The sequence below is a fragment of the Ostrea edulis genome, chromosome 7 (assembly GCF_947568905.1).
Source record: "Ostrea edulis chromosome 7, xbOstEdul1.1, whole genome shotgun sequence".
NCBI classification, from domain to species: domain Eukaryota; kingdom Metazoa; phylum Mollusca; class Bivalvia; order Ostreida; family Ostreidae; genus Ostrea; species Ostrea edulis.
In genome coordinates this window covers 9,671,280-9,687,932 of record NC_079170.1, presented here as the reverse complement: position 1 = coordinate 9,687,932, position 16,653 = coordinate 9,671,280, and the positions used below count along the sequence as shown (strand labels likewise).

The 16,653-nt window shown below is 34.9% G+C and overlaps 2 protein-coding genes across 3 annotated transcripts in view; one reads left to right on the top strand and one right to left on the bottom strand.

Moving 5' to 3' along the window:
- Nucleotides 1–9,243, bottom strand: part of LOC125655067 (uncharacterized) — a 28,998-nt gene extending 19,755 nt beyond the window's left edge. Inside the window, exons 1-2 of one of the 2 annotated variants that reach the window (XM_048885220.2) lie at nt 9,152–9,243; nt 8,567–8,608 (exon numbers count right to left, since the gene is read on the bottom strand). The gene's annotated coding sequence lies outside the window, so the exon portion shown is untranslated. The remainder of the gene's footprint in view (nt 1–8,566; nt 8,609–9,151) is intronic. The other variant, XM_056143244.1, reaches the window with a different exon arrangement.
- A 5,990-nt stretch (nt 9,244–15,233) lies between these two features.
- On the top strand, nt 15,234–15,927 carry LOC125654124 (uncharacterized). The gene has a single exon (XM_048883913.2). It carries the CDS (start codon nt 15,258–15,260, stop codon nt 15,903–15,905), a length of 648 nt encoding a protein of 215 aa, XP_048739870.1. The 5' UTR covers nt 15,234–15,257; the 3' UTR covers nt 15,906–15,927.
- The last annotated feature ends 726 nt before the right edge of the window (nt 15,928–16,653 follow it).

The following is a 16,653-nucleotide window of genomic DNA, read 5'->3' as shown; positions in this document are numbered from 1 at the left end:
AAACACGCTTTACAACGTAACCACCACCATTTTTATCACTCAGTACAATAGTGTATCACTCTTCTCACCAATGTAGTTTATCGATACTTGTCGTTTTTGTGTGTTATTTGTTTATGTAATATATGTCTCTTGATAAAGACGCGGGTTGCGTCGAAAATTTGAGTTTTAAATAACCAACAGTGTCGTGGCCTTTTCAGTGCTTTTATATATATATATATATATATATATATATATATATATATATATATTATCACACTTTATTCCTATTTTTGTTATTTTGTTTGTACAAAAGCCTACACTTTTAACCCCGTAAAGATACGTCTTTTTATTTAATTAATTAATAGTATAGACGGCTGTATGGGGTGGATAAACAATAGACCTATTGTTCTCAAGAACAATAGAAATGGGGTTTTTCCGATTATTTTTAGATATTAATGACCGGAGTCCCTTGGATTATCTGATTGTGATGGTCCTATATCATCTGATTGACATTGAATCTCAATACAACCTTAGAATGACATTGGGTTAATACCTTTGTTATTTGATTTCTTCCACTGACACCTTGATCTGGCGGTTCTATTGTTTACCCATCCTGTAGCATCTCTTCGATTCATCGATCCCATAATTAGGTCGAGGCTGTTCTAATGACCCTTTCCATTCTTCTCGAGAACAATACCTTATCTAAAAATAATCGGAAAACCCCCGGTCATCAATATCTAAAAATAATCGGAAAACCCCCATTTCTATTATTCTCGAGAATAATAGGCCTACTGTTTACCCACCCCGAGTTATTAATAGATATCTAAAAATAATCGGCTCGTGATCAAGCTCTTGCACAGCCTTCTAAGAGGAAGACTTTTGGCCATCAAATTGGTACACCTTGTCCTCCTAGGGATGGTTTACTGACAGATTTGTTAAATTGTGAAAATTCAATGGATACCGATGACTCTGCGGAGCTGTTTACATCGAAAAGCTTGAGTACTCCTAACGAGTTTCAACCTAGCTTGTCTAGCCATACAGTATCTCAAGAGACGTCAGTGTTAGAAGCATTAGCAGGCAATGAATGTCATATTATTCCAAATCAAGCTAACATCGACAATTTAGATAGTCAGCTATACAATTTACCTAAAGAAATTTACACAAACAAATTGCTTGACCTATGTTCAGATGATGAAAGCATGATTTGTTGGTATTGAGATGTATTTTGTTCACGCGCCAAAACACATTCAGATTGTCCTACTGGTAAATTGTTCAACAGAAAAACTACAAAAAGCAGTTCGAGCACAGCAAGATATGATAAAGATTGTTACATATTATATATATTTACACAAGGAGAAAAATCTTGTATAAACGAAATATTTGACAAAAGCAAAGGGTTATCATGTGGTACTGACATGTTCAAAATCAATGCAGTGGAAATAAAAATAACAATGCATTCTCTCATACAACGAGTCGCCAATTTAGAGAATGCTATACACTCCCGAGATAAGTCTACTGAATCTCTGACCTCTGACCTTGAGTCACTCCAATCAAAATACAAACAGCTTCGTACTGAACATGACCGCCTCCAAGCAGAATCCGTTTCAAGATTAACCAAATATGACTCTTTCCAAAAAATCACCTCTGACAATTTCAAACGTGTGGATACAGATCGTATGGATTATCAATCATATAAAGATAAATCAAGCGAGGAATTAAAGAGGCTTTCAAAAGTATCTATGAATTTGCAAAAGCAAATAAATGTGCTCAGTCCATGCAAATCATACGCCAGCACGGTCAACGAACGCAAATCTGAGGGTGATAGTGATAGTACAACTGAGGGAGGTAGTAACCCTTCACAGCTGCATAATTCTTCTTTGTCATATACTCAATCATTACGCTCAACATCATCAACACCATCATCACAACCCTGCTCCTTTACATCGTCAGACTCAATCCAAAATATCTCGACAGAAAAGACTCGAGACCAGCATGCAAACAACCATAGGCCGCGTGAAAATCTGCATTCCTCTCCATCTCACTCAAGTGGGGAAGTCCCCGTCGTGCGCCTCTAACTGTACTCTTATTGGTAACGGTTTTACCCCGCCGCGGTCCAATGACTCCCAGGCAAGTCAATTAAAGACTTTGCGCTTTGATAGCAAGAAAAATGCACACAAAGTCAAACAAATAAGCGGATCTTCAGGACCGTCGGATTACAGAGCGGTTGATTACAACGGAAATCATGCGTTATTACGCTAAGTGACAAACGTAACTCGGAAGCACCTTCTAAGCATGAAGATGACATTTTTATTGGTGTTACATATCGAAAGTCAGCCAGATACTACTTATCGGGCATAGGTAAAGAATCGTCAAGAGCAGGCATTGCAAACTTTATCGAACACAGACGTGTAAAAATAACCCACTTAATGTTATTTAAGCCGAAATTTAATCGATCCCTCATGACTGCGAAAGTAAATGTCCCACCAGAGTTCGCGAAAACCGTGGAATCTCCCGACTTTTGGCCCGAAGGTGTTCGATGCAGGAGATGGATGAACAATAGAGGATGGGAACTAAAGTGTGCAACGCACACACGGGGACTGGCACAATGAAGCTGACAATGACTACCGAGATAAATGATGTACAAGTGTCACACACATTAGTTATCTAGTAGACTTTTTTCTTGTATATTACATGTATGTACTTATCAAGCAGTATTCTATTATACATTATAGTTGTTCTGATGACATGGAATGTACGTGGTATTATCTCATCTGCAATGTGCTTGTCAACCGTTTTAGACAAAGAAAATTGTGACATTATGGTAGTAACAGAACATAAGTTAAAAGAAAGCACGAAAAATTACCTTGGCAGTAGTCATAGAAAGTATGCCTGCTTTGTCAAAATTGATGATGATAGCACATTGTATTGTAATTCAGGGTTTACTGGAAAATGCGGTGTTGCTATTATGTACAAGAAATCGCTGATGTTTTTATTCAAAGAAATTAGTTGTTATAACACAAACCGAATTGTAGGTATGCAACTTGATGATCACAATGGCAACCATTATTACATTCTTGGTGTTCATTTGCCATCTGAGAACAATATTGATGCATATAAACAAGAACTTGATATTCTTGAAAATCTGTACAGCTACTATTCCAACTATGGTAAAGTTATTATTGCAGGTGATCTCAACGGCAGCTTAATTGATACATGTAACACAAACCCTATCAAGGCTCTTTTATTATCAGACTTTGTCTCAAGATGTAATTTATGTATCCAAAACAAAGACTTTGTTATTAAGGGTGAACATTTTTCCTTCATCCAAAAGAGAACTAATCTCGATTACATTTTGTTTGACAAGCATGTTCTTAAATGGATAAAAAGTTACAAAATTCTTGAAGAAGGATATATTTCCATTACATCAGACCACTTACCAGTCAAAGCGATTTTTAATTTCGAAATCCGAAGACACTCTTTAAGAAATTCTCAATCAAAATTACCCGCATGGCATAAGGCTACCCCTGAATCTGTTGTAGAATATAGAAATCTTGTTCAGGACAACTTGCGAGATTTATATAACACTTTACTCAGAGACGACAAAGACATTGATGATTTCGCTAATGAACTCTCGTCAATACTGTTATCTTGTGCTGAATCGTCTATTCCATTCTCGTCGTATAATCCCTATACACGCCCAGATTGGGCAAAATCTGTCAAACACCTGCACACGATAGAACGAATCAAGCGAAGAATCTAGATTTCTGAGGGAAGACCTCGAGGTATGCAGTTCTCTTCCTATCGTGATTATAAGCGAGCAAAGCGTCAATTTCGTAATGCTCTTGACATAGAACACGAGAACTATATGCGCAAGGTATATAGTGATATCGATTAAGCTGCTGAAGTTGATGTTCGGTTGTTCTGGAAGTTGACTAAACGCAGGAAGCCTAGATCATCACGAGTATATCCTGAGATCTGCGATGAAGATGGAGTGATTCACACGGATCCACATGGTGTAGCGGAAACATTTGCTACATTCTACAAGAAACTTTACACTCCATTGGATGAAGATAATTTTGACAACGAATTTCAAATGAAAATCGAGAAGTTCCAACATTTAAAAAACGAAAGTGAGCTAGATTTCGGTTATATACCAGGAGGCAAGATCACATTAAAAGAAACAATCACCGCTATTGGCACCTTAAAACTACGAAAAGCACCTAAAGATGACTTGTTGACAAATGAACACATAATACATGGTGGTAAACTACTTATCTCCTGTCTTCTAAAGTTATTTAACGCAATTGTAAATTGTGGTCATGTCCCCGTCTACTGGAAACGTGGTCTGATAGTTCCGTTATATAAGGGTGGCAATAAACCTAAAGATTCCTGTAACAGTTACAGACCTGTAGCCTTATTGCCTTACTTTTTTTTAAATTATTGAAAAAGTTATCTACAATCGTATTACTAAGTATGTTTTACACAGGAAAGATTTTCCCAACACTCAACAGCAAGGTTTCCAGAAAGAATTAGGTGGTCTGACCGCATCGTTCAATCTACATGAAACAATTTTTCATAATTTGGAACAAGGTAGTAATGTTTACGTGGGGTTTCTTGATATTAGCAAAGCGTTTGACACGGTATGGAGGCCTGGTCTTATGTTTAAGATATACGAACTTGGCATCAGGGGTAAATTATGGTCACTTATTAACCAATGTCACCAAAATACAATGAGTTCAATTATTGTAAACCAAACCCAATCAGGTTGGTTTCCTCTTAACCAAGGCGTTAAGGCCCTTTTATACTGAGCACGAACACAAACGCGACAGCGAACACGACCGCGAACGCGGCGTTCGCATTGCATTGCTTAACTTAATTTTGAATGATGTTGTTTATACTGACGGCGAACGGGACCGAATTCATGTTCGCGTGGAACACCGCGGAGATAGCCTCCAGAGCGAATTTTTGGGAAAAGACCTCGCGAACAATTTTCATTAGCCAATCAGAATGTGAGGTCAAAAGTCATACTTGTCTGTGACAATTCAGGCTTCATCATGCCAGGTGACAGAACAGAACAACTCATTCTCTTAATCGAGGAACATCCAATTATTTATGATAAAAGCCGAAAATATGTAGCTCGCCATGGCCAAAACATAATGACCTTGTGTCATCTGCGAATTTCCACGAGTATCACCGCTTTCAATACGAACAATGATTCGCGCGGAAAGTCGCGTGAAAACTCGCAGTGGTTGCGTTCGTGTTCGAATTCGCGCTCAGTATAAAACGGCCTTAAGACAGGGCGGTGTGCTTTCCACCTTTTTGTACTTTGTTTTTATTAATGATCTTATTCATTAACTACAGTCGGGTAGTCTAAATACTGGTGTACTAGATATCCCTAGCAGCTGCCCCTCTATAGCTGACGACTTGTCATTAATTGGCATATCACCACTATCGCTCCAAACAGTGCTGGATATCGCATACAACTACTCCAGTAAATGGCGATTTACATTAAATGCGTCCAAATCCTGCGTCTTGCAATTTCGAGCTAAAGGAACAAAGTTAGACAAATTATCGTGGCAGTTAGGTCCTTCCAAAGTGACATGCGAACAGTCCTATAACCATCTAGGAATTGTTATTAACTACAAATGCAAACTCTCGGACAGAATACAGGAATCATGCAACAAAGGGCGTAAATCTTACTTCGCACTATCCGATCTTGGTACACAGTTTCTTAACCCAATGACAATGTCTCATTTGTACAAAACAATCGTACTACCATCAGTACCATCATTTACCAAAGTTATGCAGTTATGCGAATCATTTTTCAATATTGTATCCATATGTGCTGAAATTGACGTGCGGAAACTTTTATTCTTTGGAAGATTATGTCGTCTGAATCCAAAAACATTAACGAAGTCAATATTTCTCGCAAGACTATTTTCCTATCTCTACAGTCTCTCCGATGTTCATTCTGGTTTTATTCCCGATATTGTGAGGACTCTCCAATCAAATAATCTTGTTTCCCATTTATGGAAATTTCTGCAGGATGTATCCTTCCCTTCGAAACTGAAATGGAAGAATATGGTACGTGGTAGAGTCATGACCTCGCGTCAAATACGAATGTTGCACGACTGTGAATTTTTTTTCCTTTATACAAATTTTCTCGGACTCAAAACCGTCGTTTATCTGATTTTTAGCAAAACTTCTCTTTGTGGAAGGCCTTTCTTCAATGTGTTTCAACATTCCTCTTGCGCATGTCCTGCAACTGCAATTATTTGGAACAATTGGTGGAACGTGATCACAAACTGTTTTGACATACGCCTTTGTGCAGAGTTATGCGGATTGACAGAAAATGAAATATTTCTTGTTCTTCTGGGGCGGTATACAATACACGAAACCAATAATCAAACCTTCCGCTTACTGAACTTCAATCTTGTTGGAAGCGCAGCTGCGCATTACCAGAATGTTCTGGCTCAGTTACAGGTATCGCCTCCCTAGCTGTCAGACACCATGCCGTTATCTGCGATCCCCCTATCCATCACATACTTTAAGGGTAGTGCATATACGTTTATTTTTCTATATTCTTTTTGTTTATATATATATATATATATATATATATATATATATATATATATATATATATATCTGTTCAAAATGAAATAAAGTATGAATGAATGAATAAAATCTAGCTTTAAATTGATCAGTGCTTGGGTTCAGTACACTTATCATCACTTTGATGTAAAATATATACTTACAGCAGACACAAGCTGGGTTTTGGTACGACAACAACAACAACAAAATTATTTATTCTCAAATAAATACAACATGTGTATTGTAGAGAAGTAATTCGTAATATATAATACAATATTGTACATAGCATGCAGTTAACATGGAGGACATGCCCTCTCCCTTATAACCATTAAAAATTTGCATAATCTTTTAAGTACAATAACATTTTTACAATTAAGAAGCTGTTTAAATTTCTATCTGTCTGTTCTATTTGTATAATATCTATCTAAGTTTTCCAATCTTGATTTCTTAATAGTTTCATCAGTACATATAAATAAATAATGGAACTCCTCAGCCAAATCATTATTATTACATCAAGTGCATACTCTTTCATTTCTTGGAATGTTTAACCATCGCCCTGTCTCTACAGGTAATATAAAATTTGATGCTCTAAATCTACAGAGTATTTCTCTTTTATTTTTAGGAAGTTCATCTAAATAAAATTCAAAATTTGGTTCATTTTTAAAGATGGAATAATTGATTGCTTTTGACGAATTACATAAAAGTTCATTCCATTTCTGTATACTCTGATCCTTCAGTGTTTGTAATACCTTTGCATTTAACCAGTCTGTGTTTAAAAAAGCTTTATTTTCCCATACATATGACAATCCACACTCATTTAAAATGTTTCTAATGCATTTTATCCAAGGGTTATTATTATCTTTACATATAAGTGAATACATAATTTTTGTATTCTTTCTATTGTCTGATAAAATAATTTTTGACCAAAATTTGATTATTCTTGTTTTAATATTTATAGACAAAGGATATCTTCCAAGTTCTCCATAAATAAAATAATTCGGAGTATTTTGATTTAATTTAAGTATGTATTTACAGTATCGAGTATGTAATTTTTCAATTATGGAAGTGTTTAAAAAACCCAAATTGCACAACCATACAATAAAATCGGTTGTATAATTCTGTCAAAAAGGTCAAGTTGACATTTGATTGATAAGTTATTTTGCTTACATTTTTTTAGCACATCAAACATTGCTCTAGTTGCTTTGTCATATTGATATTTTATATTATTGGTAAATGAACCATTTATATTAAAAAATCTACCAAGATACTTGAATTCATCAACAATTTCATTAGTTTTACCGTCATATAAGAAATTATAGCATGATACATTTCTTTCACCAAAAACCATTATTTTGTCTTTTCTACATTAACTTTTAGACGCCATTTGTCACAATAGTCATAAAAAATATCAAGTTTATATTGCAAATCTTTTTCAGTTTGTGATAAAATAATCGTATCATCTGCATAGAATAACAAAAGTAACTTGACATAAATTTGAATTTCATTTTCAAGTCTCTCTTCCACAAGCGGAAGTCCAACAGCACCTCTTGTTAACAAAATTTTTTCAAGGTCATTCAAGTAAATGGAAAATAAAAAAGGTGACAAATTTTCCCCTTGTCGGACTCCCAATTGGCAGGGAAATTCGTCAGAAAAATTATTATTCAATCTAATCTTTGCTTTAATATCTTTATACATGTTGTTAATTATTCTAAAACAATTACCATCAACATTGCTCATCAAAGGGAGTGTGTTAGCTGGCTACACAGCCGGCGTGGTATAATTAATTATCAATCATCTTATGACAAAGATTTTTGTTCAATGTCACTATTTTTATTATATATTTAAATTGGCAATGAGCTATTACAGGGAAAAGAAATAAAACACACTAAATAATCTGTTTCTTTCCAAAAACATACAACATATCAAATATTCAGTCAACAAAGACATTGTCATGAATATTTTGGAAAAAATAAACACAAATACATCAATAACATACCCCAATTGTATGGCAGTGACACACCCAATTAAACCCGTCTCACTGGAACAAAGAGGTATTCTATTGTGAATAATAAAGAAAATTGTATAGTCCCTGAGGGTCTCTACAGTCCAGTAGCTAAGTACTTCGTTACTAGCTTGAAAATACGGATGTATATTTAATTGCTGTTATAAAATTTAAAAATTCATTTCAAAATTAAGGATTATCTCCCTCATGCATAGCTCTTATCCTTGGACGAATTTGGCTCCACTATTTTGGCACGCTGTTTTTGGCTATATTTAGCTCCAAAACTTCATAGTTATTTCGGATTTCAAACATTTCTGTTGAGCATCACTGAAGAGACATTATTTGTCAAAATGCGCATCTGGTGCATCAAAATTGGTACCGCATAAGTTTTACATTGTCGAAATTGCTAAAGATATATTTCACTGCTATAACGTATTAGAATTCTTATAACTATAAATGAACGTTAGCATATTTATGAAATTCATAAAATGCTAAATGTTACTATAGTAGAATTACATGTATTGATACTGATAATATTTATCCAAAATAGAATATCAAAATATTTTATAATTTGCTTACCAATACTTAAAATGTTTTACAGCGAATTCTATTCTAACATCCTGTGAACTGTGTGAAGGGCGGCGTCAGAATGAAGAGCGTGCACATATAGTGAGTGAGTGAGTTATAAATAAGCCGACAAACCGGTTTTAATATTCCAAGTAATCAAACATAATTTATAAATTTCTTAATTACCTGGACTATTGTTATAAACACAGAATACTAATATTAAATTGTATCTGAAACTTAAATACATTATTTTGCATATTTTTTAATCTCAAAGAAAATGATTCGCAAGGACAGAACTCAAAAAATAACTCTCAATCAATTACGGCGCGCAGTTCGCGATAAAATTCCGCAAAAAGATTTTTGCGTCACAATCTGTTTGTATTGCTTTAAATCTAATTCTTTGATTTCCCCCGCTCTTAAATATTTACTTCAAACGTTAAGGTACTCACTTTTCACTTTGAAATTGCCGCGTGCAAATAATAAGTATAAAACAAAACCGTAATAAAATTTCTTAAATAGGAAATTCATGATTTTTCAACAAGAATTAAAATGTAGTTGAGAAACGCTCACATGCATGCTTTACACTTACACTTATGTAATACATACCGTATTGATACCCCCCCCCCCAATAAAAATCCCAAAATGTTCGTAATACTGGAGACATTTATTTCTTTTCAATAATTAAGTGAAGATCAGTAAATATAATTCTTAGTCAATATTACTTACTTACTTACTTAATCCTCTTCGTGCTAGGAAGCACATAAGGCCTTCACTGAGGATAGTGGTCATATAGTCAATATTGAATTATGAAAATTATGCCATTTTTCTATTTTGTGTATAATTCTATTAGAATTTCACCATGATCTTCGTTTTAAAGTATGAAATAAAAAGACGTATATTTACGGCGTTAAAAGTGTAGATTTTTGTACAAACAAAATAATAAAAATAGGAATAAAGTGTGATAATATATATATATATATATATATATATATATATATATATGTGTGTGTGTGTGTGTGTGTGTGTGTGTGTGTGTGTGTGTGTGTGTGTAAAACATATATGGTACCAATTTTGATGTACCAGATGCGCATTTTGACAAATTATGTCTCTTCAGTGATGCTCAACCGAAATGTTTGAAATCCGAAATAGCAAGGACGTTTTAGAGCTATTATAGGCAAAAGCAGTGTGCCAAAAAAGTGGAGTCAAATTCGTTCAAGGATAAGAGCTATGCATGAGGGAGATAATCCTTAATTTTGAAATGAATTTCTAAATTTTATAACAGCAATGAAATATACATCCATATTTTCAAGCTAGTAACGAAGTATTTAGCTACTGGGCTGTAGAGAGGGCGAGTTGTATTGAGGCGAGTTGTCTTGGGGGCGAGTTGTCTCGAAGACGGGGCGAGGTGTCTTGAGGGCGAGTTGTCTTGGGGGCGAGTTGTCCAGCATTCATTGGATTCACATGCACATATATTTACACAGGCAGTCCAGTATATATAAAGATATAATACATACAGGAACAGCATATGGAGAGTGCATAAACTCACATAACCTTATACATTTAATGTCATTGCATAAATTTAAGTTATATATAAACACAGTATATATATAGTACAGGTATTCATAACCAATTACACTGATTCCTAATATGCACTGTGTCATTACGTAGTTTCTCGGCACATTTAAGATATTTACCTAAATTACTCAGTTCTTTGATGTTATTTACACCCAGAAGCTTGGTCAATTTAAATACACTTGGTTTGGCATAATAAAATTGTTTTATTTTTCTTTTCTTAATTCATTATAAAGAGGACATCTTAGAATGAAGTGGAATTCGTCTTCAATATCATTTAAATTACAGTATTTACAAATCCTCATGTTTCTGGGAATATTATGTCTACCGGTTTCTATACATTATGAATGTGACGAGGTTCTATAACGAGTAATAAGCTGCTTACTATACGAGTCTATTGGTTTTGTTAGATCATACTGTACACAAAAATTGTCAACAAGGTGCCGGTATAGCATACACCTTGATGAACTTTCAAAACTACACATTATATTTTGTCTGTATATGTCTAGCATTTTGTGTTCGATTATTTTATAAATATTTTGGTTCCTATTGTGGTCCCACAAGTAAGTTAAACCCAGATTAGATAATTCTTCTTTTATATTAGCTAACCAGTTACTATCATAAGTGTACTGCCTAGACAAGACGCAGTCAGTTAAACCACTTTAATGAATCAATCAATCAATGAATGGAGAAGAACTACAAAGAAAAGTAAAGATTCCGTGTACACAGGGTTAACACATCATAAAAATACAAAAACATAATCACACAAACAACTTCCAACTGACAATTGAAACGTGTGATAAAAGTTGTACATCACGATTGTGACACAAAGTGCGTTCCATAGTTTAAATTTTCAATAAAGGGCTGTGTTTAGATAAACGTGAAAATCCAGTAAAAATTAACAAACCAGACCAAAGAAATTACATAACAGAATAAAGGAGTAAATATAAGCCAGGCAAGTATCACATCAGACAAGCAAATAACTATAAATGCATGTTTATAAGTATACCACGTGACTAACCGAAGACTGCATGGAAATCGCAATATACGATAAAATACATGATGTGCATTCCTAAAATAGCTAGAACTTGTGAAATAAATCATACACAATGTACTTAATTAATGCATGCTTACATTGTGGCCAGCCAAGCTTATGGCAATTTCCGAAAGTTGAACGTGGAATTCTGAGTGGGACAAATATACCAAGGGCCGATAACTCTAAAGTTATACGTATGGAAGGCAGTGGCTGCCAATACACAAACACGCCAGTTATAAAACAGATGATTGTAAATCAATGAAAATTGAATTAATAAATGAACGTTTATATCGATTTAACCTTATCTAAGAAAATATCCAAATGAAATACATATATATATATATCAACAATATGTTCCAGTACAATAAGTGAACATGTCTTCGTAACAAGCCTTTAAAATACAATTGTCTGTGTTCTTCAGTTTTATCCAGTACTTAATTATTTTTTTTTTCTCTTTATACATAAAGGTAATCTTCCTAATTCACTGTAAACCATATTGTTACATGTCTTTCTATTTACACCCAGGACATTTTTGCAAAAACCAATGTGTACTTTCTCACACCTGGGGCTTTATGCATTGGAGGACATATTTTTCTCGTCTTATTTCTAGATAAATCAATATGATGACTTGTAGCTTATCGACAAAAAATTAGGTCAATAAAATTATTGTCGCCCAGGTTATTACACGACATCTGGTTATTACACGACATCAGGTTATTACACGACATCAGGTTATTACACGACATCAGGTTATTACACGACATCAGGTTATTACACGACATCAGGTTATTACACGACATCAGGTTATTACACGACATCAGGTTATTACACGACATCAGGTTATTACACGACATCAGGTTATTACACGACATCAGGTTATTACACGACATCAGGTTATTACACGACATCAGGTTATTACACGACATCAGGTTATTACACGACATCAGGTTATTACACGACATCAGGTTATTACACGACATCAGGTTATTACACGACATCAGGTTATTACACGATATCAGGTTAGTACACGACATCTGGTTAGTACACGACATCAGGTTATTACACGACATCTGAAGATGATATATGTTGTTAGTCACCGAAAAGATGTCGACAAAATGTCAATGTCATGCTCTAAATTAAGACTTTTTGGCAATATCTTGAGTAAAAGCGATTTTTATTATCTCGTTTTGAAAACAAATCATTCAAAAATGATTTCATTAAGTAGTTTGGTTGATTAAATGAGCAAATATCGTCATAAGCTATCTATTTTGAGCATAAAATTGACTTATTGTTGACAACGTTTCGGCCATTCATTTTCAGGCTGTTGGAATTTCCATGGACACAAATTGTGCTTAACTGATGTGTTTTTATATTCTTGTGAGTCAAAATTAAAAGCCCTCTACACAACAAGAAATCTCTTGCTGTGGCTTCCAACTGGACATTTTAATGAAAAATGAAGATAAGGAACAGTGATCAATCTCGTAATTCCTATAAGCAATACAAAATCGAGAGCTGGACTAACACGAATCTATGGATACACCAGAGGTGGGATTAGGTGCCTAGGAGGTGTAATCATCCCCTATTGACCAATCACATCCGCCGTGAACCCTATATCTTGATCAGGTAAACGGAGTTATCCGTAGTCAAAGTTAGTGTGCCAAGAACGGCTTAACAACTTGTTTAGCAGTAATCTGTTTCAATTTAAAACTGATCATATGCAAAATAAACTCTTGCATATCAAATCAGTTGAGACCGCCGCGGTGGTCTTGAGGTTACAGCGTTCGCCCCGCATGCGGAATTCGAATACCGGCCGCTACAGACCTTAGTCGTTAAAACAGGCATTGACAGTTCCATTGCCATAACGCTTGACATCAGGTGTGAATGTCACAGATCCTCAGAGATGACATTAAAAACGGATGTCCCGAGTCACAGTAGGTTTGGCACGCTAAAGAACCATCACTGCTCAATGGCCGTAAGCGCCGAGCAAAAGGCCTAAATTTGAAGCCCTCGCCGGTCTTGGTGATGTCTACATATGAGTAAAAAATTCTCGAGAGAGACGTTAAACAAGATACAACCAATCAAATCAGTTGAGAGACATAAATACAATGTGCCCCGTAATACTCTGTTTGGATTTATGCAGGTCTTAACTCTGCACCCAAGTCCTATTCATGACTCTGGTTAAGTTAAGATCTTGGCACGCATTATGTTTTCGTCAGTCCGAATTAAAATCAGGCATTTCGCAAATTGTATGTTTGTTGTAATGATTTTGTTTGCAAATACAACCTGTCATTAGGTTGAAAGCTATCTGACGTGTTTGACAACAATTGTTAGGCTGTTCTTTAGATAGTAATTTCCATATTGACCAATATAGATGACATTCCGTTGTGGTATTGTCGAAAACACACGATATTTGGGACATACATCAAAGTGTTACTCCTCGTGATGAACTGTGAACGTACTGATCAGCTTTAAGTTTTAGAATGTACCTTTTAAGCAAAATCAATAATTCTCTTTTTTTTCCCCATTCATTACATTTCAGTATGACGAAATGCTATTAAGCTGTTACAAAAGTTCTTTGAAAAGAAATAATGGATATAACTAAAATTCGGTTGATTATAAAAAAGATGAATATTGGCAATTTTGCGTTCAATGAAAATTAAGCAAACATGACCGTGAAAGTAGTTTATGTATCTCTCTGTGTAGAGAAATATGAAACTTGGATATCGTTAATTTAAAAACAAAAACAGACCGCGAAATACTTCTAATGAAGTTGGGCATGTTTTAGAGTAAGATGGAGTTAAAATTTTAAGTTATGCAAGAGTTGTTTAAAATTCAAATTCTAGTCAACTTTATAAAGAAAGCGAGTACAATTATCATAGGTAAAAAAAAATCAGTTTACACGATATGTGAAACATTGAAATCAGTTTATCCGGTACATGAAACATTGAATTGAACGGTTATCAGTTTAACCGGTACGTAAAACATTGAAATCAGTTTAGCCGGTACGTGAAACATTGAAATTAGTTTAACCGGTACGTGAAACATTGAAATCAGTTTACCCGGTACGTGAAACATTGAAATCAGTTTACTCGGTACGTGAAACATTGAATTGAACGGTTATAAGTTTACCCGGTACGTGAAACATTAAAATCAGTTTACTCAGTACATGAAATCTTGAACTGAACAGGTTTTATAAACCCGATGATAGTACACATATTTCAAGAGAGTTCACATTTCTGTTGCTAATCTATCTATGAGGAACAGAAACTTGATAATGTTCAATATTTCAGAATTGCGTGTGCCTAAATCTGACAAGATCTCTTGTAGTATTGATGAAAAGAAGCTAACTTTCAGATCACATCACTGTAGTCATTGGGCGGTGTCACGAGGCGGGTTTCAATGATCCGCTTTTGCTGAGTATTACTAGTACTTAAGACCAAGAAAAAGCGAAAACACATTTACTTCACATTTTCTTGGATCCTGAAGCAGACATAATCACTAATCATTACTATGACTTCCGGTAATATTGAAACAATGGTTGTCTCTCAACTTGTGGAGAGTAAAGTCAGAAAATGGTTTCAACTAAGTAATCTGAAGCGGAACGGATACATTAGCAAACAGGATTATTCAGATATGACCGATTCTTTCATCAAAGAGTTTAATTTGGACGAGAAAAAAGCGCAAGCAATTCGAAATTGGTTGGAGAATGGATGGGAAATTTTGATTCAGAAAGGTGAAGAAATTACAGCGAAAGGTGGCAAGGGTGGAATATCAAAGGAAACAGCACCAAAATTGTTAGAAGTCGGGGAAAAGATGGGAAACAGCGGGAACATATCTGAAAATGAATATGTCGCAGCTTTCAAGGAACTTGTCGGTTTCAATAAAAAGTTGTTCGTAGAAACATTTGAATCCATGGTTGGGAGCTTCTTCGATGCTTTTGATGTGAACAACGCTGGATATATAACTTTTGAAAATTTTCAAAAGGGCATGAAATGTTTCGGGATGAGTAACTCAGAGGCGGTAGAGGCCATGTTCAAAGCCATGGACACAAAGAAAGGAGGACAAATTGACAAAGAAACGTACATCGGTCACTGGGTAGAATTCATGACAGGAGACAGCATAGATGGAGTAGTCGCCCAATTTCTATGCAGAATGTAAACAAAAACTGTGTTAAATAGGATTCGATCAATCTGTATGACACTAGTCATATCTACGTCGTTCTCGTCCAGGATAAGACAAAGGATGGGTGACGGACAACATAACTGTGTGTTGTAAATGTGTAACTGTGTTGTCGGTTTGTGACGTGCTTCCTCGATCTCCACAAAGCACAACGTCTGGGGCTCTCTTTCATGACAAACAAAGTGGAAGATTTGAAAAAAAAAACATTTGGGTGTTTCCTATATACATGTATACAGATAAGTGAATGGTGAATAATGTGAGAAAAAATTGACTGCTTAGATTCTATTTCTTGAAGGGATTGGATATTTCTTAAAATATAATTCTCGTATTTGTAACCATAAATTCTCAGTTTTTACAATCTATATACATGTATTTTGAAAAATAATGGTTATTTGTACAATGTACGTTTTGAAATAAATTTCAAGTCAATCGCTGATGTTTTGTTTTTAGCTTTTTTCCCAATATAATCCCGTTCGTTAAGTCATAAAGTGCACTAAACACAAGAACGTTTAGACATAAGATGAAGTCTTTAATCAAGACAGATTACTGACAAATAAGTCGAAGTTACAGGGGTTTCAACAGTCTCGTTTAAAGTCAGCACTTCGCAAATTCTACGGTCGTTATAACGATCTAATTTACCAATACAATCTGCCATTGGGTAAATGCTGTCTAACGTGTTTCACACAGATTGTTAAGCTGTTCTTTACACACTGATTTTCATTACGGA

Excerpts from the sequence above, each read along its gene's own strand:
- LOC125654124 (XM_048883913.2), top strand. The coding sequence starts at position 15,258 with ATGACTTCCGGTAATATTGAAACAATGGTTGTCTCTCAACTTGTGGAG.